This window comes from Molothrus aeneus, chromosome 4, assembly GCF_037042795.1.
Source record: "Molothrus aeneus isolate 106 chromosome 4, BPBGC_Maene_1.0, whole genome shotgun sequence".
Lineage (NCBI taxonomy): Eukaryota > Metazoa > Chordata > Aves > Passeriformes > Icteridae > Molothrus > Molothrus aeneus.
The window spans coordinates 67,491,320-67,518,062 of record NC_089649.1 but is presented as its reverse complement, the minus strand read 5'-3'; the positions used below and the strand labels follow the sequence as shown (position 1 = coordinate 67,518,062).

The following is a 26,743-nucleotide window of genomic DNA, read 5'->3' as shown; positions in this document are numbered from 1 at the left end:
GTAAGCAACAGCTTTATCTTTGTCAAAAGATAGAAGTGTTTGGCAGCAAACGTTGGCAGCTCCTTGCATATTTCCAAGGCTCCTTAGTGAGCTCTCTGCTCTTCCCTTGGCTGGGGATGGCTGAGGGGGATGCTGCCCAGCCCAAGGGGCAGCCAGGCCTCACCAGACTGGGTGTGGTTAATATTTAACCCTCCCTGTGCCTGGGGAGGGTGGGCCAGATGCTCTCCATGTAGTTTCTGGCGCATCATGCCTTGGTGGATTTTGTATCCATCCTGTTGGGCTGTGGATAAGTGGGCAGAGCTCCTCAGTCCATCAAGGTTTGTCCTCCTGGTGTGAGAGGACAACACAGCCAGCCACCCCAACAGTGCTCTTGGATGAAGCCACGGGAGCAGCACCAGGATAAGGTCTGAAGAACATCTGAGCTATAGGAATGTGCTCCCTGTTGACGGAGTGACAAAACTATCCTTTGTCCTCTCAAAAAGGAAAGAAGCCTAGAAGTTTCCTTGATTAGGTGAAAAAGACACCTCATAGTACCTTTAGGACTTCATCTCAAACTTCAGGATAGCTAATTGGACCGAAGCCAAAAAGTCCCCCCTGGGCAATTTATTAGAAAAAGACGAGAACAAAGAAACCAATCGCTTTTGTGAGGTGTTTTACCAGGAACAAGAACCTCTTGCACCTGGCTTGGTTTTTCTCTGCTTGTTATTTTGCCTTTTATTAAACCTTTTTGTTTCCAACACTACAACAGAAGCCATCCTGCTGATTTTATGCCTCCAAAGGTAGCTGAGCTATCTTGGGTGAGTAATGGACCTCCAAGAGCTTATGAGACCTGGCTCGAAGAAGCTGCTATTACTTGTGGCCCCGACATAACTCAATATCACTCATTTGCACAGTTCAAACATATACATGTATCAATGCATTCTCAGGAGGATTTTTTGCTTCTGCACATCAAAGAGAAAAAAAGTAAAGACGTAATTAAACATTTATTACAAACATTTACATCCCTAAATATTCCTCAAAAAGTCAAAATGAACAAAAAGTCAAAAAGACCAGACTACGTTTTTGACAATCTGCAAGAGTTTTTCAAAATTGAGCAACTGCAGGGCCAAGAAATCCCCACTGAGTTCAAGGTTTCTCCCACGGGCAGCTCATCCCCCATCAGGGATAAAACCACGGCTGAGCTGTTGTGGTGTTGGTGTGGCTGCATGGGCTGAGGGCCATCCACAAGCTTCAAAAAAATTGTATCTCTGAGAGGAATGTCCTGGACTGAAAGCACTGAGGTGCTGGATGTATCTTCCCTGAAAACTTTATTTCTGTACCACAACAGCCCAGGCTGGATCTCTATTTGAGGGAATCAAGGAGAGTTTCTTGGACAAACCCTGGGCAAAACAAAGCTCCTGCCAGTCCGGGCAGGCTGGAGCAAGATGCTCACTGGGGAGAAGGCAGCACAGCTCTCCCACCCCATTTCTCAGCAAGTATCCCATTCCAGTCTCTCCTCTTGTTTCTATTTGCACACAGATAGAAATTTCCTATGAGGATCATTTCCGTGTGGTTTTTACGCACGAGAGTAAACAAGACATAGCTGTTGACTGTACAGTTAACATATTTTTGGTGGTGTTCCCATCCAGAAAATGCAGCTGCATTATATTCCTGATAGAGTGGAACAAAAGTTTGGCTTCAGAAAGAATGTTAATAAATGAAAGACCTTTCAAACAACACTGATTGAGGCAAAGTGTCAGTCCCTCTTCCCCCCACCTACCCCCCCAAGGCTTTACTTTTTTGCAGAGTTGCAAAAACTCTGATGTGTGACCTGGAAATCAGCAAATTTCTGCTCCTGGTTACAATTGCATGAATCTGCAATGGCTTTATTGGTTTCAGGGGGTTTGTCTGGGCCAGCACCCCTGCCACTGAGAGCAGGGGCTGTGCTGCTGCTTTCCTGCAGGTTTATCCTTCAGATAATTTGGTTTCTTTTTGTTATCAAGACCCAGCCAGAAAGGGGGGAGGCTGTGCTTGTACCACCTAAACTTAGTCAGTGCCCCTGACATGATGCATGTGGCTCTTGCCTAATCTGCCATTGCTGACAATTAAAACACAAATATATAGTCATATTTTTGGATGAAACTGTACAAACATTTCAAAACAGTTTATGCATGCAGATTTGTATGTTATCAGAGAGTACCACACATGCACATGGAATTTATGGAAAATACTGAGAGATTTGAAAGGAAATAGTTTGGGAAGTTGTCTTATTTTTGTGAACATAAATCCCCAAACAGTTTCCCTTAACATTCCTCACGTCTGTTCAGCAATTAATACTTGGCATTTCTGTTTTTCATTCTGTCTGTTGATACTGGACTTTTTTCTTTTTTTGTTATTTTTCACAACTCTTCTTTCATGTTTGCTGCATTTGTTTGCTAAACCAGCATGTGTACAAATTTCCTTGAACAGGAGGATGATGTGAGGAAGCAGTTGGAGGAGATTTAGGCCTTGAAAATTGTAGTCTCCTCCCAGAATGAGTATTTGGATTCAAAGGTTGCAAATTCAGTGTTCAGCTCAGCCTACCTGGACTCCTGGACTGAATAGTGGCTGCTCATATGAGCCTGTTGGCTTGATCAGGTTTTTTTTCTCACTTAGAATGATTCCAATGGCTCCAGTGGGATTATTCTTGTTCTAGCCAGATGTAGAAGGAAAGCAAAATCAAATCCTTCATATATCAGTGTCAGACTGACTCCAAGAAACCAGTGTTGAGTGATATAAAGGATAAGGGGCCTGAGGAAGGATGTGTTTATGGAGAACATTTGGAAATTTTAACTACTTGTAGTTTGAACAACCGCAGAGTTACAGAACTGCCTTCAAATATTTAAAGGTGGAAAGAAGCACAGAGTGATGAAAAGGGATATGAAAAAGAGGAATGAGATACAATTAACAAAAGGAGGAGTATAACTCTTTTAAACAAATGGCAAACTAGTCTGCCACAAGCTTTTTGTACCATATTCTTTATCTTGAACAAGTGAACACCTTTTAGGAGTGTGGAAATGGTGCTCAGATGTGGTTTATTCCTGTGATCATGGTGTAGTTGTTGGGTAGAAGGTAATCAGATTTTGTTGGAAATGTAGTTTCTTTTTTTAGATCTACTGAGAGAAGTCAGAAAAAGCAGATGAGGTCTGGGCCCTGTGTTTCTAAAACCTTCTGTGTGTTCTTCCATCTAGATTGCTTGATCTAAACCCCTTCCTTTTTCTTACCTTTCCTGCAAGGAAGGAGAATTTTGCATGGATGGTAGTATTTTATTATATTAGGACCTTCTGATATACCCTTTTGGAGCAGAGAAGGTTGTTTGAAGCTGGCAGCCAGGGAATATTGGTCTGTACTTCATGGTGCTGCTTTGGGATGCTGTTTCTCCTGCACAAGTGAGCTTTGCCTTCATCAGGAGAGCTCAGCTTAGCCTGGAGCAAGGAGTTTTCTTCTGCTGTCACCCACCTTGGAGACATGAGCTAAGCAGCTGAGTAGTGTGTCCCAGGCACTGAGACCTTGAAATTCATTTGGCAGCTGCTGGGGAGGCAGCGTGAGGGACTCACACTGCCAGTGAGATGCGTCCTCCTGGGCTGGCTGGGCTGGCTGGGCTGGGCTGGGCTGGCATTCCCGAGCACCTCTTGGACTCTGCTCAGGGCTGTCACGTTTCCCCGGTGCCAGGGAGCGCTGACACAGCGTGCCCAACCTGGCCAAGAGAGACAGGGCCTCCTGCCCAACTGGGAATGGTGGAAATGATTGCCTGCAGATGCTGTCATGTGCAGATTTAGCAGCAGTGAGAAATCCAAGCACATTCTCTAGGCACAGCCGGGCTGGGCACTGTGTGTGACTGGTCCTCGGTGAAAGGGCTGGGGACTCTCTCCTGGTGGAGCTTCAGACCAACCCAGAGAACACAGAGATCTCTGATCTGCACAGTGATCAGAGATCACAAGGTAGCAGATGGATCTTTTGTGCCTGTGGAAAGCCAGGAAAGCCCTGGTACAATGGCCATGGGGAAGTGGGGCCTCTCAGCATTGTGCACAGGACCCAAGGTTTGGATGACAGGACATCCTACCCTGTTACCACCACCCTTTCCCTCTGTCAGACACTGGCATTCATGCTTCATGTATAATAGAGAACCACATGCATATGATGAACCATTTGTTTTTTTGCAACACCACTTGGAGCAAACCTACTCTAAGGGACTAAAAGTATATTTACATGTGACATAGATTTCAGCACTGTATCACCCTGTTTGATCTTTCCATCTGCCCGTTCATCCCCTCTGAATGTTATCTAGGTTATAGCTGGGTCTCAGCTACCACATATAGGGAAGACAGAGATTCTGCTCTCATACAACACTGCTTTCTCTGAAAAACACCATTTCACCCTTAGCTACAGACGCAGATGGAGCAGGCAGTGACTCTGGTGTTGTGCAAATGGAAAAGTGCGTTTTGTGCTCCTCGTCTTCCCAGGAGAATTTTCATTTCATGTGACATTTTCTGAGCCGCCCTTGCCACACGCCAAATGCTTTAACAGAGCTGATCCACCCAGGGATCAATCACGTTACTCACCTTTCCCTGCATCCACAGCAGCCCCCTTGCCCAGGCATGCGGGAGGGATGCTCAGGCTGACCCCACGTGGCTGGGTAACCAGAGGAGGGCTGCAGGGACCGCGTGGCAGGTGGAGGGAATGTGCTAATCCTGGCCATGCCCTTCCATCACCTTCACGTGCTCCGTCAGCTGCGCGGAGCCGCCCAGCCCCGCACGCCCTGCCGTGCCCCGGTGGCATGTCCCCATGGAGCCCGGGTGGCAATGTCCCCATGGAGCCGTGCCACCGAGGGGGCCCCGTGCTCACCGCTGCCGGCCCGGGTCCCTTGGGGCACTGCAGCCGTGTCGTGGGCGATCCGGCTGCGTGGCTGCCACCTGCAGTTGGAAAAAAAATCACTGGAGCAGGTCAGGAGTTACAGCCTGAAGGTGCTGCCTCTCCCAGGTCATCTGCAGGGGGAAAGGAAAAGGACGAACGCTCAAGTTGGAAGGGAGAAAATGCGGGGAAATGGAGTTCTGTGATGGAGGAGGTGAGCAGCTCCTGTGAGAAAAGAGGTAAAAAAAGCTGGCAAAAATCCAGCTTGTGGTTTTGGAGACATAAGGAAAGTCACTCTGGGGATGGATGTTCACTAGACCATCACAGCTATGCAAAATTTGAAAAGCCATGGTCCGGAAACAGGGCTTTGGGGACAACTGGATACAAATGGACTGTTAGGCTGCTTCTCAGGCCATGTGGAGACACGGATTTTGTATTTCGTTGCTTAGCATTTGTTTTTATTTGTCAGCTCCAGAAAGCTGTTTTCCCACAGCCTTGTCTCAGGACCGTGGGGTGCAGGAGCAAACTGGGGCTGTTGACTTTCAGACTACTTAATCATCCTGCAAATTACAGCCAGCCCAGAAGAAAAACACAGCTCTGCATGTTTCCTTTTTTAGGTAGAAGTGTTGGGAAAACAACATGAGATTTTGTTTCTGATAAACTAGGAGCTGTTTCAGGAATATTAACTATTTTTCTTGTATCAATATTTTACATTTATTCCTCTGCTATGGTATTGGGATTGAGATGGATGAAGCCTACATCATGGTTTCAGACTTTCCTTCAGGCCCCTGAAAAAAAAAATAATAGTGCTGAAGTTTTGATGTCAGAAAGGTTTATTTTCTGGTTATTTTAGCCTGGGGTATGGAAGATGTGGGTTCCATTCCCTGCCCCATGTAATCCCTTTGCAACATCACTTGGAATCATATTCTTAAAAAGCTTCTCTATGCCTAAGGAAGGGGCTTAAAGGGCATCTGAAGGTGTTGAGGCACCTGAATTAATTTTAACTTCTTATGTACCACCTCTGTAATCCTTCATCTCCCAGAACTTCACACTGGTGGAAGGCTGCAGGAGAGATTTTGCTGCTTTATAGTTGTACTGCGAGGAGAAATTCTCCGTCTGGGAGATGCTGGAGCCTCCAAAGGCACACATGTGATTTTCAATAAGGAAGTGAGGATGGAAAGAATGGATCCATCAGGGGATTTTTGTCCTCTGTGTCCAACCTGAGCTGGATGCTCGGTGCTGAGCTTGGGCACAGCCTGGGTTGGAAGAAGATCTTTTCTTTCAGAGCTGATTGAGGCCCGGAGAGAGCTCACCCAAGTCTAGACAGTCTGGGACAAGATTGTCATGGTGCATCTGGAATTTAAGCCTCGGTCTCTGTGCATGACTCAAAAAACAAGACATGGAGTAGGAGCTCAGCCAGGTCCCTCTAACCTGGTGGGAAACCTGTCTGTGAACCAATATCCCACATCTGCACCAGAACTGAGGCTGCTTTGGACTTCAGTCTGCACGGAAGCAGAGGTGGTGTAGATGGTTTTGGGGCTGGATCACCTGTGTGGTGATGTCCTTGGGACAAAGACCTTGACTCCTTTGGGGTGAAATGGCCAGGAAATGTTACAAAGAGGTGTTTTACACATCATCCCCTGAGATGCAGGATAAGATGAGCTCTCATTCTGCTGCAAGTTAGAGTGATTTTGTCAGAAGGCATGGCAGGAACATGACCATGTAGATTAAGTCCTGAAGGTTTCCCTCAGTCAACACTGTCTTTGAAATCAATGAGGCTGAAGTTATTGCCTGATAGGAGGAGGGGTCCATCTGGGATTTCTCAGCTGAATTAACTTTAATGATAAAAATGATGATAAAAATATGAAAAATACAAAAACAGTGTTGTCAGCCGCTTTGTTTCTGGCTCAAGGGGTTTATATGTTTAGTCTTACATGTTTTTCACACTGATTTTGTGTATCAAGATTTAATGTTGTCAGGAACCACTCAGTAAAAATATTTAGTAATAACAATAAAAATAGAGGGTGTGATTTCATAATCCTAACAAAACAGATAAGACAGATGTTCAAACTAATTCTTGGCTTGGGTTTAGGCGTTCTCCTGGTGCCTATCACATTGAACTAGTACTGAGACAACTTTGTTTTCAAGGAGGTCTTCATGCTGGAGCATATCAAGTAAGAGATCTAAGACACTATAACATCAACAGTAATGATATTTCTTTTGAGATACAGAAAGTTTAGCCATTGAGACAGTATTTTTTCTTGTCGTTTGTTTAGTCTGTTTGGTGAATTCTGCCAGGTTGGTTTTGATCCTGTATGAAGAGTGATTTGCTGTAAGAGCGGATGCATCAGCCGAGTCGCGTTTGAAAGTAAATAATAAATAATTGTAACAGTTAATATAAGGAACTGACATCTCCACAGTTTATTTTCCACTTGGTTTCGCTTAGTTCAGGCCAGCTTCTTTCTGGCATCATTTGCCTCCAAGCCGAGAGATCAGAACGGGGCAGCCTGCGCGGTGGGTTCCCACGGCCGGGGCTCTCTCCCGGCCCGGGCAGAGGGGCGCTTCGGTCGGGACGGGTTCTGGGCTGCGGGGTCGGAATCTGCCCCGCCGCTGGGCTGACGGGGAGGGCAGCGCTCCGGGGCACGGCGATGTCGGCACCGCAGCGCCGGGGCTGCCGGGCTCGGCTGCGGCGGGGGCTGCGGGACGCGCTCTCCGCTCCCGGCGCTCGGCAGCAAAGGGTTAAGGGGAGCGGGGCCGGCGGAGGGCGGGGGCTGCCGGGGGCTCCCGGGGATTGGTGCGAAGTTTGGAGCGGGGCGGCCCCGCGCCGCCCTCCGCGGCGGCTCGGCCCCCACCGCCACAAAGCCCTGCAGGGAAAGTTGCTTTATCGCCGGTTTCTCTCTCTCCCCGGCTCTCCCCCCCCCTCCCCTCCCCTTCCCCAGCCCCTTTCCCCTCCTCCCCTCGCTCCTTAAACGGGATTCCGGCTGGGCGAGCCGCCGGACGGCATCACCGGGCATCCCGCGGCGCGGAGCCCCGGAGGCTCTGGCAGGTCCCCGCTGTCCCTCCCCGCACACACACGCTCAGCCCGGCCCGGAAAGCAGGAAAAAAATAATTTACAAGGTTTCCCCCTTTCCCTGACCTCCTCGCCCGTGACTCTCGAGTGGAAAAAAATCGCTCGCGGGGGCGAAGGGGGGGAAGGTTGTTAAAAAGCCGGTGAAGGGGCAGAGCCGCTCCGTGGGGAGGGCACCCCCAGGCAGCCCCCACCACCCCGGGGAGGGGGGGATGAGGTAGAGGCCGGCGGCGGAGCGCCCGCCGGGCGCCGTGGCCGCGGAGGGCATGAGGCGGCGAGCGGCGGGGATGGGCTCCAGCGCGCGGTGTTAGAGCCCGCAGCAGCCGAGGTAAGTGTGCCCCGCGCCGGGACACCCCGGGACACCCCGGGAGAACCCGGGACACCCCGCCGCCGGTGTCCCCGCACGGCTGCGAGCCGCCGGCGCAGCCCCGGGGCAGCACCAGGTGGCATCGCTCCGGGTGTCCCCCCGCGCGTCCCTCCCTCCCTACCGCGACCCCGACTCCCGGCGGCGAATATCCCGTTACCGCCGAGCCCCGGGCAGCCCCGGCGCCCCCCGCTGCCGCTGCCCGCCGCGAACGGCGGAGCGAACGGCGGAGCGGCCGTGTTCGCTGTGCTGGATGCTGTACGCGGGTTGTTGTGTGTCCTGGGGGCACGGGGTGTTTAAAGCGGGGAGTTTACAAGGGTGAGGAATCCAGACAGTGTTTAGAGAGTGAGAGTTTTAGGAGGAGAATAGGGTGTAATTAATGTAAACCTGATCTTCCCCGGGCGTGCGTATCGCAGCGAAGGCATCTTCAAGAATCTGGGTAATTAAGTGCGGTTGCGCTTTGGGACGCACCTCTGGAGCCCACGGAAACAAGTGGGGCTTTTGGTGGGGAGAGTGTGCCGGGGGTGGGTGCGGGGGAAGAAGAGGAAAGGAGGAATCAGTGCTGTACAGAGAAGTCTCGGAGTGGAGGAAGGCGCGTACCCAGAGCGGAGCCTGGCTGAGGGGCACTGGAGCAGCAGCACAAAGTTTTCTGGGCTGCTGATGGGAGAGGTAACATTCCTCCTCCCCCTTCCACCAAGTTCCTCCGCAAATTGTTAACCTGAAATCTTGTTTTATGGCCACTTGCTAGCGTTTTGTTTGCCTTCCAGACTGGTTCTGTACAGGATACTAAAGAATTATGCATTAACTGTAAACTTAGAGGAGCTTACTGGCCTCAGTGGGTTCTTGATTTATATCAGGCTAAAGCAGAGAGGAGGGCAAAGTTTTACTCACTGAGCACCAAGGAATGAATTACAAGTACGTTGCCCTTTCATTTGCTGTTTCTTCTTGTCAGTCTTCTCAGTAGGATTTAAAACTCTGCAAAGTTGAGGGTTTTTCAGGGTTTTCCCCCCGCAGTAACTATTTTGCTCTCCTTTTTCCTGCCTCCAGGTCTGAGAGGACAGTAGCCTGTGCGATACGGCGGGATCTGGTTTTCAAAATGGAATTGCAGCTGGCGCTCCTTTTGGCAGGGATAATTGCATTTTCGGACTCAGCGAGAGGTAAGGGGACCGTGCTTGGTGTGATCACCCTGTGTCTCTGTCCCTTCCCTCTGCTCCGTGGGCTCTGCTAACACCCGTGGTGCCCCCGGAGGGACCCCCCAGGGGAATTGCTGTCAGCAGGGACTCATCCCCTGCACATTTTTCATCTGCACAGAGGTGCAGACTCGTGCCCATGTGTGCCCCTCCTTACCTGCGAGGTTCGGGGCCAGGGTTTGGGATGGAGCGCGGTCGCTGCGGCTTTGCTGAGGTCTCTTAGGCACAGGTGAACTTCCAGGGGCTTTTCTTGTGCCTGTGTAAAAATACACAGACAATTTTAAAGAAAAGCAACTGCATTCCTCTGTGGATCAGAAATGCCTCTCCCCTCCTGTAATCCCTCCAGCCTCTGCCCTGTGTATTCCCACTTACAAACTAAACAAACACATCCATTAACTTCCCCGGTGACAGACAAATGACAGTTCCCAACAGCGAGAGCGTATTTTAGTGCTGAGGCTCCAGCAGTTGATCAGATTTCAATAAACAGGTTACCCTTCCAGAGGCAAATTGAAATACATTGACCTGGGAATGATGGGGGTAGGAAAAAAAGAAGTTTTTTTATGGCAAGGTGCTTTTAGCAGAGCTCTGGGATCAGAGTGCAAGGAGCGGCGGCGCTTCCTGCACTTTGCCTGTGTTGTACCTTGGTGGGTGCTGTCCTTAGAAAGCCTGAATGGGAATCCAGGATTTCAGCTCTCCTGCCTCGTCACAAAGTAGGGGCTGCATTGTTCCAGGAGAATAGGGGTACAACTTCAGGATGCAGATTGCTCCAGCTGTAATTCCCAACAGTCTCAGAGTTTTGTGAATTGTTATAAGACCTTGAAGTCGTCCAGTGTGAAGGACTTGTGAATTAAGAGGTTTAAACTTGCCCTTCACTTGGGCTCTAACTTGCCAAAAATAAATCCTGGGGGTGAGGGTGGGAAGGGAGAGGGGGAGAATTACTCTGAAAAGTTGAGTTTGGTTTAGTGCACTGTTTTTTTTTTTCTTTTTGGCATTGGTTCTCAAGCAAATATTTTATGGAGGCAAAAGCACTATAAAATGATTTGGCTGGAAGCTGAATGAAAAAGAAAACAGTATATAGGCTGTAATTCCTTCAAGTCTGAATTCCAGGCAAGGCTTACAATGGAGACTCAGTTTAAGTTGTGGGCGATGGGCAGCAGTGTGTGAATTAAGATGACTTCATGGATGTATTTTATTGCAATGGACCTGAGAAGTTGGTGGAGTTCCGGAAAAGATCTGAAGTGGGCAGGAGAAGACAAAAAGATTCTTTTCTCTGATGTGAGCTGAGTATCGGCTCCTTTACTGGCTGACCCTGTTTAAATTTGGTTTGCAATTGTCTTGCTCTTACACTTACTGCCCCTGGAAAGAGGAGCACTGTGGGCTGTTGTCATGTGAAGAAGTGACAGAAAATTAACAGCAGTAATTTCAGGACATCATTATTTTTCTTGTGGAAATGTCTTTTAAATATAACTTTGATAGGATCATATTGGTAGTTGGATTATTTGAACAATTTTTAGAGCTGGAAAGACCCATGCTGTAAGTGTATGGAGAGATGGTTCTGGTTATTTAAAATTATCAAGAAATAGAGGTTAAAAGCCAGGGCCAAACCCATGAAAAATGTCATTCATTTGTGTGCTGATTTAAGAGGGGGGAAGCAGAGAAGAAAAAGGCGTCATTGCTGTGAAAACAGAGACAAAATTCTGACATTTAAGTCCTGCTTTAGACCTCCTTAAGAAGGAGAACATTTTTGATAATGAAGAGGGTAGATGGAAGATCAAACTTGTGAGCAGAGATGAGACACTTCCCAGAACTTTGAATCTTTGTGCTGACAGATATCTCCAATTGTTAGGTGTTTACATTGGGATAATTTCACGTTCTTGGAAAAATGTGCCAGGCTTTTCATGTGCCTGCAGAATTTTTCTGAACGCCTCAAACGAGGGCTTTGGCGGCTGGAGATGTGTAAACGTTACCTGCCACAGTCACTCAGGTTTTATAGGCAGTCCTTCAGCCAAATCTCAGCCTGAGGTCGTGAGGCTCTTCTCTGGAGGAAGAAGGGCTCTTTGTTTTGGTCAAACAGCATTTCATACCTGTGTCCTGATTTCAGGTTAGACATGTGTGGCCTGAAGTGCGCCAGCACCTCCCGATCCGAGGCATCAGAAGTTCAATAGGTGCTTGCTGGCTGGCAATCAAGTGAGGAAGGTGGCTGAGGAGGCTCTCTGGGAAAGTGATGGTCCTTCTTTTCTACTCATTTTAGGCAAAAGTAGGTTATGCTGTAATTAGGGTGTTAATTTGGAGATGGCTGAATGCTGAGCCTGTGCTTGGGGAAGGGCTGTGCCGTGGTGCATCTGCACAAGGGGGCAGAGTTAAGTTGCCCACGCTCTCCAGCTTTGATATTTCCTGACAGTTGAATGCTCAGCTGCAATCTTGCATTAAATGTTAATTACATTGTATTATTTTTACATCTTTATTTAGGTGACACCTTTTAAGGCAAAGGGCCCTGCAGGAATGACTGATTTGGTTTAGCCAGCAGGTTTTTTTTTTCCACCTCCCAGCAAAAAGGGGCGTTTTTCCAGGGTCGGATCTGTTCCTGCTGGCTCTGTCCCACCAATGTATCTCATCACTGATGTAGAAGACACTGTAAAAAAAGGAATATCTTAGCAAACCAAGATAAACACTTAAGAAAGAAGCAGTACCTCTGAAGCATCCAGGGAAAACAGAGCAGGTCTGATTTTAGAGGTACAGCTGGTAGAGCTGTCTGTGTTTGAAGGGATTAGGGGTGAGGTAGCTCTTCCTGTGTTTGAACCAATGCTTTTGGGTTGAAAGACTTTGACTAAGGGCTTGTGTACACCTGAAAATGCATTGGAATAACCCTTCCAAAAAACTTAGTCTAGAATAACTCTCGGTGGCCAATCTTATTCCAGGCTAAGGATCTCCTGAAGGGAGCCTGTACCAAAAAAGTCTTCCTTGGCAGCTATTTTGGTAGATATCCAAGCCCCTTCTTTCCCTTATGGCTGAAGACTAGAAGGCCCGTGTGCTCAAACCCCACTCTTGGAGAACAAAACCTGAGTGCTGTGTTTTTCTAAGAGGGATTGTGCCTTCCAGCTGACAGCCAAGGCATGGGGCTTCAGCCTGGTTCTCAGCCTCGACAGATAATGTCTGCTCTGAACCTGGGATAACAGTGCAGGTCCAGCAGCTCATCCCTCGTGTTATTCCATTCCTGCTCTCTCCAAGCAGCCCCATACTGGGCATAAAAGTCCTCAGTGTCCCGCGCTGGCCCTCCTCGGCAGGGATTAATGCCATCCTGGGTCACTAACCTTTAGTGACTATGTCCTGCAGCAATGTAGCTCCTGCCACGCCACACCTCCAGCTGGACACAGGTAATACAATCTGATATTTTCCTGCCTGTGTTATCTCAGTGACCGACAACGCAATATTTGTTCCAAATCTGTCAAGTTGCCATCATATTCGCCTTGGTGACCGTATATGGTAACGCTGGGATGTGCCTGGCTTGGTCCCGTGGCTTAAGCAAGATTTTGCATGGTATGTTTAGAAGTTTTTGGTAAGAGCAGTAACCACCCTCCTGTTAGCAAGTAAACTGATATTCTGCTGGAAACTAATTAGTTTGGATGTTGATTTCATTTTCGGTGCATTGCGTAGGGAGGGGAAGAACGGGACCTTAATTGCTTTCTGTTCTGGCACTTCTCTGTGCGACCTTGGCTTGCAAACCTGCTTAGTGTCTGCTTTACAGGGAATTTGCTGATTGGGCCACATCAACGTTCAATGGTTTCATGCAGAAATAATGTTATGTGCCATTTTGGTTTCTCTTAATATTGAAGGAAAGGGAATAGGTTGATAGAGGTGTTTTTTTATTTCTTGGAAGTTGAGTTCTTCGTTCTGATGAACAGAATTCCTGTTCTGTAACTTTGGGGTTTATAAGAGTGAACTTTAGGGTTTATAAAAGTCCTTCAGTAAGCACAGAAAATATCAATAATGGTAATGTGACAGAGATGGTTATTGGCTTCTATTTTACACCTTTATTCTTGTTGAGTGGTTGTTACCAGATAGAACGATTAGGTAATTTCTCGCTTGTGAAAGAGAAGCATGTTCAGATCTAACAGCCTGATTCAGATTTTGTGGAAGTCACAGCACATCTTCTGGAGAAGTTTGGGGCATTTTTTTGTATATTGCTCTTAGGGAACTTGCTCATGAATAATCTGTCAGCATGACTTGTACCTAGAGTCAACATGACAAGCTAAGAAAATCCTGGTTATTTTTTTAAACGCTGGTTCCTCCCTTCTTCTGAGGCCGTCGGCCGCTTTAAATTGTGGCCCAGCTTAAACATAAAATTCAATGTGCGTCATACTGGAAAATTAGGGTTGATTTTATTTGTTTTTAATTAGGAATATTACAAAACTCAGCAAATTGCTCAAATACATCTAGATTTTCCCTAAAGTTTTTATAACTCTGTTTTCCAAGTCCATATGTTTCTTTGACCTTCATTAAAACATGCAAGCAGCAAATCCAAATGTCTCTTTTCTGGGATGAACTTGCACACAGCAAAGGCTGGACTCCAAAGCCTGAGTCTTAGCCACAGAAGCAACTTTCATATGCCATGAAGTGGTGCTTGAGATATTACAGGAAATTGTTTTTTTCAGGAAAAATGTATCATTTGAAATTGAGAAAGAAGTGACACTTGCTAGCAAGTAGGAACTCCCTTTTCAAGATTTGGTGCCATTGGTACCAATTTATTAACTAAAGCTGAAGTTTTTCATTTGACATGAATTGGCTGATAGAGCTGATCTTTTCCAATATCCTCTCTGATAATTCCTTTTTGAGTGTCTGTCTCACCATAAGTGACACTGATACATCTGGGTGCACTACACTCGTCATGGAATAGTGTGAATGCAGTAGAGTCTGCCTGTGCATTTTTGGATTAATTACTGGAAGAGATAAAAATTTCCACTGAAGGAGGAAAATAACAATGCAGAGATCCTCCTGTTCCTAGGTTGAATTAAAAGAAACTCAACAACCTTTAGTCATAGCTTTATTTATCCAGTGAGATTTGAACTGGTGCAGCTGATTTTCCTAAGATGTGAAGCTCCTACTTGTGTCTGCAGTGACTTGTAAAACCAAGCTGCCAAAAGCATCTGTGCAAATGTGTCCCAGCATTACAGGAGTTGGTGGAAATGCTCTTTTCTCACATTTCTTTCATTACCCTCCTCATTTTGTGTTCTTCAAGTAATTTGTCTTTCATCTGACCTCTTCCTGTGTTTTCTGGTGGGCTACTCAAGATAAAATGCATTTGATATTGTTTGAAACATTTAATTTGGATTTCTGTTCCTTGTCTTTTTCTCTGTAAAGGCTCCAAGCCTTTACTTGGAGCTTTCTCTGGTAATAATGCCCCCATACCTATTTAGCTGTGTTTACCTGTTCTAATCTTTTGCATCAAGGTCAAACTTTTTTGGTCATATAAGGGACTTTTTGAGAGTGTAGCCAGTGTGAATACAGAAGTTGCAAACACTTCTGTCTGATGCAAGTCTGTTCGGTCTGCTGCTCTGTCATAGCAATGTGGTACTATGGTAAAAGGAAAATATTTCCAAAAGCAAGCTTGATTAATCTAATTGTGCTGTCCTGATGTCGTATGAGATCGGCAGATGCAGCCCATGCTGGTTGTGACAGGTTAGGACCTGATTCAGAGCCTGAGAGTGTTGGTGCTGTGACTCCTACTCACTCCCACAGGCTTTGGATCCATCCCTGAAGGAGGACTTACTCAGATTATCTGTGATACCCACCTCATGTGTGACAGCAGAGGGGATGTGGGCTAAGTGTGCCACTAGCCTGCTTGGCTGCATGGCTTGGACTCACATTTTTTATTCTAGAAAAGCACATTTTGCTGCTACTGATTGCCAGCTCTGGCTGATGGGTGGAGGGTGCGCTGCCAGGACTGAAAACAATTTGAAAATTCACTACTTAAACTTTGGGTTGCTGCAGAGAGGTTTATCCCCAAAGACAAAGAGCCATCCTATGGGCAGTGTTCTGGGTCTGGATGGGCTCAAAAATTGCCTGTTATTAAATAAGTTAGTGTATGCTGTTTGTTGCTAAATCCATTCCCATCTCTGATTTTTTTTTTGCCTCCTCTTTCCAGTTAAATAAACCTGGACTGTGTGGAGTTTGGTTGGTTGCTGTGATTACTCAGTGTCCCCTTGGTATCACAGCAGAGACACAGCGTCTCTGCAAGGAACCTGACGTTGTTATTTCATCCCAGCCACTCCAATTTTCATGAAGAAATTCAGCCAATAACTCCAGGCTACTTCTTCCATTAAGTGTTCAAACTCACTTTGAGCTTCACTAAGGAAAGAAGAAAAATGTAAATTGGGAACAGAGGCTCCTTGGAGCAGGTTAATGTTTCTCAGGATGGCTGCATCTCTATGCTTGGCTTCTCTACAAGTGGTTTCCAGCTTGATGGGACACAAAATAATTTCTTCTCATAGGTGGTAAATTTATTTCATGAGAAATTCGCACAATCTTGGGTATCCTGTCAAGTGAGTAATGCAAGAGGTGTCATACCTTAGATGCCACTTGGGTGGCATTGACTTGTGTAGGTGTTTTAGGACCTGTCAGTATTTGTGCCTCTCAGATAAAAACACAGGAACACCAGACAAATAGGGAAATGTGGACTTAATTTGTGCAATAGGAATTTTTAAAAATTCACATTCTCCTTGCTAGGTTTACTCCACATACCCCCTGAACTGATAACCTTAAGAGTTAGGTATTAATGTGGACTGGCACAACATCTCTGAGGTAACTTTGGGCTTGTTAGTTCTGCCCAAGATATGGAAGAGGGAAAAAGCTGGAGAGGAACGTGGTGGGAAAAGCATTAGCCAGCCTCCAGGATAAAATTTAGTCCAGATTAATTAGTGTACCCCTGCTCTTGAGGCCTGCTGGTGCCAGGGAGAGGATCTTGAGCAGGCAGTGTGTGACTTTGAAGGGGACATTGGGATGCAGCTTTTCCAAGTCTGTTCTGTGGCTCTCTCATCTCTTGTGTCCTCCCAAGTGCCCCCACATACAGGTGTGAGACTTGATTGGCTTTTGGCCAATGTGTGACTGAGTAAAAGCCTTGTAATGTAAAAGGGATGCTTTCATTGTGCTGTGCTTTACTATTGCTTTGTATGGATTTTAATCTCCTTTGTTCTAGGCAGAAGTGAATGGGGCAAGGCCAAATCAACCACAAAGAAGGGAAAAGGGAAAGCTGTTCAAGTCTCTCAAAGCTGCACAAGCCAAAGCACTGGAGTTAGGCAGCTGCAGATGCTGGAGCACTGTGAACAGGTTTCTTTCCCTCCTCCTTCCTCTCTAGCAGATTTGTGTGAGTTGGAGTAACAGAGGAAGTTATTTTTCTCTGTGATTGTTCTCAGATCTGTTAGCACAGACCTGTTACACATCTGTAACTGCTGGTTAAGCAATGGCAAGTGCCAGATGAGCTACAGGTGTATGAACTGTGTGTCAAGGATGGAAGGGTTAATGAGTAACAGGATGAACCTCTGAACACTGTGGAATATCTCCCTAGGGATACTCCAGACTCTGTGGAAGGAAGGGAGGATGCTTGTTTGTCATTGACCAGTCAGTATTAAACTGGTGGCTCTAACTCCTGCGGGGTGTGGATACCCTTCAGAGAGAGGGTGCTGTGAGCCACCTTGCTCACCTTCTGGGTGAATCTAAATCTTCCCTGTTCTGCAGACTGACACAACATTTTGGTGGCAATACCGGCGTCTCGTTATCCAGACAAGTAATATTGGGAAGTGTTTAATGTGTTTTTGGGCTGTTTGAAATGGAAAAACTGGGGAGGAGTTGACAGCTCCTCCAGCATGTGGAGATCAGGCTCCATGCTCTGATAAGTCATTTTATATTTTAATGTTCAGGGTTGGATTACAAAGGTGATAGTCCCTTTAGGTTTGGTGAGTTGTGGCTGAGTAGGTGTGAGTAGGATTTAAATATATAATCCTACCAGAGAGCAGAAACTGGAGCCTCATAAGACCAGGCTGAGTTTCAGTTCTGTGCAGGGTGGCACCATGCCATGGGAGGATTCATCATGATCTGCAATAGTTAATATAAAACCAGAATAACAGATCAGAGCTGATGAGTATCTTTCCTCCTCCCTGCTATTCCCAGCCAATCAGAAATGCAGTATTGCCAGGGCTAATTTCATTAAGGGCTAATGAGAGTGAAACTTTCAACTTAGTCATGGCCAGGGCAGTAAGCAGGTGTTTACTTTGCCTTGTTTGAATGACAAGGAATCATGAACCTGTTAGGGAGAATCTGCATATGCAGGGAAGTGGCTTTGGACAGTTGATTGCTGGGTTTGTTCTCTGAAGGTGTTTGCTCTGAGCACACAGCCATTGTTTCTGAGTTACAAAGAGGTAGTCGAGGCTGGTGAGAGCATTTTGCTCAGGAGCTGCAGAAACCATAAGGTGGGGATGGGTCAGTGTTTTATCTAGACCAGAGCAAAGTCCTGCTTGTACTCCTAAGGCAGAATGCTTTTCCTGATTTCCTGCCTGCTCAAACAGGAGTAGGCCAGAGGATTTGGAGGATTTCAAGCAGTATTTTGTGATGGTGATTTGCACAGGTTTATTTTTGTCCTTGGAAGATCATTGGAAACATCAGACTAGTAGTCCTTGTATGCAGTTGGTAAAGTAGCCTTTGGATATTTAAATTGAAGTTAAATTCAGGGCTCTCCTCCCCTTGAGTATTCCTGTTTGGAGAAGGATTGTGGATTCACAGGGTTAGGAATCTGTCCCTTACTTTCCCATCAATACCAAAGAAGAAACCTACTGCAAGGGTGCTACTCAAAAGTAATCATAGCAATAGACCTGCATATTTATAAGAATTATGACTATTTATTGAGAGTTTTCAGTACATTAAAAAGAGATCCAAAAAGTGCTGCTCAGCATAGGCAGTCTTCCTCTTCTAGATACTGTCAGGAGAAAAAGCTTGTCTTTCTGAAGGCCACAGACTAAGTGGAGTTCGAAGCTTATTTTTCTTTTATCCAAGAAAATCCAATAAATCCAGTAAATTCTTTCAGTGTGGTCTTCCAAGAGTTTTTCAACTTGGTCTGACTCACAGATTATTTGAGTGCCATTATAGACTAGGGGTCAAGCAAGTTAATTCCCAGAACAGTATGCTGCCCTGTTTTCAAACTGTGCTAATCAGGGTTTTGAGTCAAAGCATGGCAGTTTGCTTAGTGAAATTATTTTCCTGTTAGAAAATCACAAATAGGCTCTGACTATTCATGTTGGCTTGGTCACTGGTGCACTCGCATCACATGCAGTGCAAAGCCCCCAGGGATGCAGTGGCTGTGGATCAGGGCACTGGTGGGGGCTCTTTTCCCATTTCACAAGGTTGAACTCGTGAAAACAGGCTGAACCCTTTGGAAAGAAAAGAAAGAAATTGTTGCTGTTACATTTCCACCTCCAGCAGGACGGAGGGAGGGCTGTGTGGAGCCCGTCTGAGCTGTGAATGTCCTTCCCCAGAGGAGACATTTGGTGGAGTTATTTGGTTACCTCTCCCCCTCACCTTTTTGTAATGGACTCTTGTTTACTTTTTCCTCCTCCTTTCCCGAAGCTTATTAGCACTGTTTAGGCAGAGGAAATGAATTAACATAATTCACTGTTGTTCAGAGCAGGACACATTCCCTGCATGTATGTGTACACACACTGGCATTCACCCTCCCAGCCTGTGCAGAGGAGCTTGTTTACAGAGTCTGGCTCCATTTAGGGAGAACAATACCCTGATTATAGAGGGCAGCCTTTTCTTTCCAGAAACCAGAAGGAACCCTTTGCTTCAAGCAGCTACTGCCCCTTGAAGGTGTGGGCATGGTGAGCTGCTGGAAAGGGGGGAATAAATCTCTTGTGGACACAAACCAGCAGCATTGTTCTCCACGGAAGTTGGTTTAGGGGTGGGGGTGAGGAATGGTGTTGGGATAAACCAAATGCCAAGTGTAAGATCTACCAGCGTGCAGAGAGGTGTCGTGACTTCCAGTTTAATTTTCAAATAACAGCTGTGAGACTTCATGGGGAATTATTTGGTGCTGCTTGAGCTGGCAAGGGAGCTGGGAAGGCTGGGTGGGAAGAAAATGGTAATTGAGTCTCAGAGTGGTTTTGGATGGGCTGAGGTGGGTTGAAATGTGCTGTTATGTGTGAAATGCTGGTCATTTCTAATTGCAGTCATGCACCTGTGCCTGGTAGATAATGCTGGAGCCGTGTCATATGGAGCATTTGCTTCACATGATGTTGAGAAAGGTCAAGCACTTGGTTTCTGTCCTGCTAAGTTGGGTCATTAGATGCACAAATAGGACCCCCCTTCCTTTTCCTGACTGCAGCCACTCAGATCCTGGCAGTAAATCCCTCTCAGGTGTGACTCCATGGCAGCTGAAGATGACTGTACTTGACCCCATCACTGGCCTGTCCTTGTCCTCCTTTGCTCCCAGCCTGGTAACTCCCTTGTGCCGGGGGAAGAGCTCCTCTGACCTTGCTTTGGATGTTTTGGGGAGGAAACTTGGGCAGGAAGCCAACCTGGAAAAAGATGTGATGGTTTAAATTCTTCGAGGAGCATGGGCTGAGCTTGTGGAATATCTCAGTGTCCTTACAGGCAGCAAGTCCTTTCTTCTGTTCCCACTTATGGCAGGAAGGCTCAGTACTTTGAAGGACTGGATACTTACGGGAACATTTATAAAATGACTCTTAAGGAATCTCAAATGCATCAAGGTCTGCAGGACAAAATGTAACGTAGCCTGGGGGCAGTGAATGTGAAGCCTGAAAAGTCATGTTTGGCTCTTTGTTCAGCTCAGGGGTAGCATATTGCTGGACCTTCTGCACTGGGAGATTACCTCTTTCACACTCTGCATTGTGACAATTTTCTGTTTATCTCAAAGATCCCTTGAAATTTGAAGGGATTTTATAGAGAAATGGGTGATACCTTCCTTCCTCTGTCTCTGCTTTTGTCTTCTGAGGCAGAAGGATCATTTTGGGGAAATAGAAAATGGTGGGTTAATCCTGTCAGTCAGTGTTTGCTGGCTTGCCTGCTGCAAGGAAGGAGCTGCTCCACGAGAAGCACAGTGGGCAGCAAAGGTGCCTGCAGCCAGTGCTGCTGGTGACCAGGTGTTCCCTGTGGTCCAGGCACAGTGTGTATCCACCCTAGAGCCAAGGTGAATGTGGGATTTCACCCAGAAGTTTCTCCTCAAGCTTGGCTTTGTCTCTACAAAACTTCTGACTACTGACACTGCTTCAGCAGGTTGCAAAAATAAGGCAGAGAAAATAACTTGGCCCAAATATTCCCTGTGGGTGAAAATATTTTTCCAGGGAGAATGAGAGCCAGCAGATTAAACAGGTAATGCTGCAGGGCTGCACCAACAACACTTCTAGGGGATTTCTGGAAGGGGATGTTTATGTTGACCAGTGAGACATGGTGCAGGAGTTCTGTCCAGGGGTGATTGACACATGTCTAACCTTCTGAAACATGACCCAGCACCCTGGAGAAGCTGTGGCTTTTGCCTCTTGATCCAGTTTTTTGGAAAGAGGGAAAGATCCTGGTGTATGTATCAGTATCCATATGAAGGCTGCTGGGCTTACTCTGCCTTGGAAGACTAAACTCGGGTACAGGTGTGAAAAGCAGAACCTGGTACTCAATAACTCTACCTATTGACAGAAAAAGTTTTTTTTTTTCCTTAAATATGCTTTAAAATCTGCCAAACCTTCTCATACCTGGACAATGGGTCCCTCTTGGGCAATGCAAGAGGGACAAGTGTAGGTTCCAACACTGGCTCACAAACTGCAAGAGGGACAACAGGAACAGGGCAGTAAAAACCACTCCAGGGTCCATCCCTGCATCTGTGATGGCTTTAAACTGAGAGTGTGAGGCTGTGTGGTGATCTGGGGAAAATGTGAATCTTGGCAACTGTCCCTGCCTTATTCAAAATATCTGGGAAACACTGAGCTGGGAGGTTGAAAATACATCTCTGGGGTTTCTTTCTCCAGAAGGAAAAACATCATCAGACTTTCACTGAGACAAGTGTTTGAAAGAAAAAAAGGGAGCAGCTTAGTTATCAAGCACTAACTGAAATAACAGCAGCAAGGAATAACCCTGAATGAATTTAAAAGGCATTTTGATTTGGATATTTTTCTTTGTGCTCTTACAAGCACTTTCCCTTTACCTCTGCAAGGGTAAGGCAGATAGTATAAAGTGTAAAATAACCCCAAACTGCAAACCCAATAACTTGTTTGAGACAGATGAAAAGTGCTAATTAATTGAACAGGTTTTCTGCTGTAATTAACACAGTGTTAAAACTGACTCAGGGCCTTCTGTCTGTGGCATGTGTTGGAGGGTATTTACTATTAAGGTAGAGCTTGAGGAGGACTGCAACATCTGAGATATTTAATATTGCTCTCAGAGAGCAGGTCAGCAAGTGAGCAAGGGTTTTGGTTGGTATGATGAACACAGCATAAGGCAAAGGTGTTATTATAGCTGGTGTGATATTATTATTATTATTATTATTATTATTATTATTATTATTATTATTATTATTATTATTATTATTATTATTATTATTATTATTATTATTATTATTATTATTATTATTTAGATTGGGGTTAGTGCCTGGAAGTCCTCATTGCACCAAAGTGTTGTGGTAAGGGCTGTTGAACTCAGAACTCAGAACAGACAGCTGCAGTGTTAAATGCAGTGTTAATCTTTGGAGAGAGGCTTTGTTTTACTCTGACAAAGGGCCCCTCCAAAACCAGACCCATTGGTCAGCTGGGTTTTATTTACCATGTACCCCCCAGAATGGTGAGGTACCTCTGGTGTACCTCAGGTGTTGCCCTGATAAGGATTTCCTGCTGCTGCTACAATACAGACCCACCAGGCCAATAGTTCTGTCCCCAGAGGTTGTTTCAGTGCCCAAGGTGAAACAGATGAGAGCATTTGTTCATGCACAGGCTGGAGCCTTGCACTCAGCACCCACCATGGTTCATGTGTGTGAATTGCAAGTTCAGTTTTCCCCTCTCTGCTGGGCACAAGGCACCATTGACTTCAGGGAGAGATGGCATTGCACCATGCTTATTTTTTATGAAAACAACCATCAAAAGTCCTGGAATGAAAAAAAAAATACACGGATTATTCAGGCATTGTTACTGTTATTATCATCCTCATCATCATCAAAGTGTCCTCATCCATGCTACCAGCAAGGTCTGACTGCTCCCAGGTGTTGCTCCACATCCTGCTGGAGCCCACCATGGGTTTCCACCTTCTAGAAAAGGTGGAAATAACAACCAACCTAAAATCTGGGAGAAGGAAAGAGAGTTGAGGGAGGCAAATTTTCACACAGTCACAGAAAAAGAGATCTTCCAAAAGATTTCATTTTCCTTGCAAAGGCTTCTGGTGGTTGTTGAAAGGGCATTTCAGTGGAAAAGGGCCAAGCAGCCCTAGGCAGAACCAACACCCTCAATTGAGAAAGATTTTTTCAAATAGTAGTACTGCTAAGAAGTAATTAAAGTCAAATAAAACACGGAAAATAGTGTATGACACATCTATTTGAATTCATCCCAGTTTGGATCCACTGAACCCATGTAGCACAACACTGGAGGCACACAAGGGGAGGTCCAAACCCAAGGATTTCAATGCACTTTTGCAACTAGAGAAGTCTCTGTTCTCAGACACCATTTTACCAAGTGTTTAGGCACATACTTCAAACACCTGGAGGTTTCTTGTATTTAAAGAAATACTTGCTGAGGACCTTCCACTCTTGCAGTTCCCTTTGCTTTGTTCCTCTGCCTCCCCTGCAGGGTTATCTTGGGCAAAAATTGAAAATAAAATAAAGAAAAAGGGTTATTTTGGGAGCCCAGCTGTGTCACTTCAGGTTTTGCTAGCTGTTTAGGAAGACTTGTGAGGACTCTCTGGGGGAGAAAGGGTCAGGTCAGAGGCAGAAAGCCACTCACCCTCTGTCAGAGGGGCTTATAATGCCAGGGCAGCTCCCCAGGGAATGTCTGTCTGTTTGTCCTTCCCTCTGGGGTTGACAAGAGGCTGATTCCTTCCCCCAGCTGTTCTCCCTGTCACATTACAAATGAGACTCTGAAAAGCAGCCCTTGGCTTTGAGACAGCTCCTCTCTTGCTAACTCATTCTACCCATCAATTAATGTCAAGAAAAGGTGTTTTATAACTATTTTATAACTTTTTCAAGAGCAGGACCTTCACACCTTTGCATAGGAAAAGTCCAACCCCTGTGTGAGGGGGCTGCCAAAATGCACAGTGAGGTATGTGTGAGAGCAAACAGAACTTTTGCTTTTCATGAAAAAAGTGCTCCATAACATCCAAATTCTTCCACAGAGACTTTATGCAAAAAGAGAGCATCTTTTTTATAATGAGGACAGAACATCTTTATCTTGCCCATCAGGGCAGTGGCACTGCCAGTGGCACATTAAGACCAGCATCAGTTGTGATCAGAAGATCTTCATCCATTTCTGATGAGCTTGAAAACCTGGTATGAAGAGCTGGTGTCTTTGCCTGGATTCTTTCCTAATTCCATTCCATTCTCATTCCTAATGTGAGCAAGCAGCATTTGGAGCCATTGTTCACCCTTGTAGCTCTTGGCCTGTGCAGTGGATGTGAAATGTACAGGGTGAATTATGGAATAAATAATTAAAAATCTTACATGGCAGTGTATTTCCTGGGAGGGAACAGCAAGACCATAGTGGAGCCTTTCAGACTGTCTCCTACCCACTCACCCTCTCCTCTTGTACCAACTTCCAGCAATTTGGCTGCGTGTTTTTTTTAGGAACTAACTTCCACCCAAAGACTACTGAATTTTTCTTAAATGCTGGCTTCTGTCAGAGCTGATAAGGCAGCAGCCAGCCTGCAAAGATAGCACAAGGTATCAAGGCTGCTTGTGTTTGTCTTTATTTGGATGTTTTAGCAAGCCTTTGACAGGCTCTGAGAGCTGTCTGGAGACTCTGGGTTTAGTGGGTCCTCCCTGCTTTTCTTTTTTTGTCTTTGGTACCAAAATGCTTTTAGGCTGATTTGGAAGGAAAAAAAAAAAAGGTCTGATGGAGCTGGGGAATTAGTGGTGTTTACTGAAGGGAGTGGGGAAGGTGGACAGTGGGGGCTGGATGCCAAGGATGGCTCTGGGATCTGTTGTGATGTCTCCAAGGGGGTGAGGAGCAATAGAGTCACTCTAAATGCCTGATCACTGGCAGGAATGTGTTAAGGTGTATGAAAACCTGTGATTAATTGTCTTTTCAACTTCCCCCTGACTCCCACTCCCCTTTTCTTGCAGAGTTGTCCCTGTTTGGGCTGCTGGCTTTTGTTAACCTCTGAGGGAGTGTTTATGCTTGGCTTATGTTAACCAGAAGGGAAAATTTTCCAGTCAGAAATTGATCTATCTGCTGATGCTAATAACTTTGTGATAGGGAGTTTATAGAGCAAAGCAGATGTGGATAGAAAACACAGCTCATGCCCTTACACAGAGATCTTCTGTCACCCTTAGAGTGAGATATTGGGGTCCATTTTCAGCCCAGGTGAGCCCTTAGTGAAGTGAGGGCTATCCCTCTATCCTCACCTCTTTGTAATGACCCTGTGTGTCCCCAGTTTTGTAGAATCATAGAATCCTGGACTGGTTTGGGTTGGAAGACTCCTTAAAAATCACCTCATTCCAACCTCCTGCCATGGGCAGGGACACCTTCCTCTAGGCTGCCCCCTCAGCTTGACCTTGAACACTTCCAGAGATGTGGCAACCTGTTCCATTGCTTCACTACCCTCACAAGAAAGAATTTCTTCCTGCCCTCTGTCTGATGCAACTCTGTGGATGGTTGTACCATGGGTCAGATTAGGACATAGATATGACTGGAAATCCTATTAAAAACAAAACAAAACAAAAAAAAAAAAAAAAAAAAAGGAAAGACTAAAAGTCATGGCATAGCCCTACAGCACTGGATTTTATATACCTGGCTGTTGCTTGTGGTACCCCTCAGGTGGTTTGTACCAAGCAGGCTCTTACTTGCTGAATTTAATATTCATAGTTTTGTCAGTGCTGTTTCACCATGGCTGGAATTACAATGCCAAACTAAGTGCCCTTTTCAAATTTCAATGCAATTTGTGGGCATGCTTTAATTAAGCTTCACAGCACTGCTTGGAGGAACATATTTTATGCCTACAGTGTTGTGAAGGCAACCTCACAGAGAGGGTCTGGAGCACTGGTTGGGAACACTGGTTTTGTTCTGTGCTTCTCCCCAGCAAATCCTTCTTGCTCTTTAATGTAACCTGTCCCATATGAAATTAATTTCCAACATGCATTTGCTTACAAAATAGCGTTTTTCACACCAGAAATATATAGCAGTAGAAGAAACCACTGCCAGATGTCTATATTTATAGAAAACTGGCATGTTCTGTCTGGCGATGACAGAATATTTCAGTGTATTTATGAAGTGCTTGTGTTTTTAGAAATATTGAAATCCAGTCAATATCAGTAGAATCTTGCTTTTCTTATTTTAACCAGCAGAACACGTTTCTTTAGTAGATACAGTACTAAAAAACTAGGAAAAAAGCTTTCACTACCACTCTGTCCTCACTGGTTTGTTTGTTTTGGGTTTTTTTTTTCCAGACCTCATTTTAAAGGGACATCTCTGGCTTTAAACAAATGTTACTAGAATCTCATGCAGCTTTGACTATATACTTCTTTATCAGGCATTTTTACTTGAGACATAACTGCTCATAAAGCTGAAAGAATAATTTTCACTCCGACAGTAGGTCATAAATATTTTTCAGTTTTCTGAAAAAAACTGAGATGTTTCTTTTTGCTTAGATGGCCCTATTTTGGGTTGTTATCATGCAAAGGGTCTCACATTTGAATCTGAACCTTCTGAATGTTAAATTTGGATCAAGCCAGAGGTGTTGGAGGGTGCAGAAGCCCTGGCATGGCTGGGCTTCTGTGGCTACAGTGAAGCCCATCAGAAATAGTGTCCTGCAGACAGTTCAGTTGTTTTCCAGACTGCCTGTAAACAGCTCTATTGAGCCACTCAGTGCCTCAGGGTCAAGGTTTTTGCTTATATTCCTGACAGGGACACTGGAGAGTTTTCAAAAGTAAAATTTGCAGAGATCTGGACAGATCCTGGTCGGAAGATGCTGTTGGAAGCCAGGGCTGCATGCCTGGCAGTAAAGAAATGGAAGGGATTTAGATAGGTGCCTTTACATATTCAGGTAACAAATGAGGAGCTGTAC

At 45.7% G+C, this 26,743-nt stretch overlaps 1 protein-coding gene across 1 annotated transcript in view; it reads left to right on the top strand.

Moving 5' to 3' along the window:
• Positions 1 to 8,110: 8,110 nt before the first annotated feature.
• FGFRL1 (fibroblast growth factor receptor like 1) overlaps positions 8,111 to 26,743 on the top strand; it is a 165,541-nt gene continuing 146,908 nt past the window's right edge. Inside the window, exons 1-2 of the mRNA XM_066548750.1 lie at positions 8,111 to 8,264; positions 9,348 to 9,457. Of these exons, the coding sequence (XP_066404847.1) occupies positions 9,397 to 9,457 (61 nt within the window). The 5' untranslated portion in view covers positions 8,111 to 8,264; positions 9,348 to 9,396. The remainder of the gene's footprint in view (positions 8,265 to 9,347; positions 9,458 to 26,743) is intronic.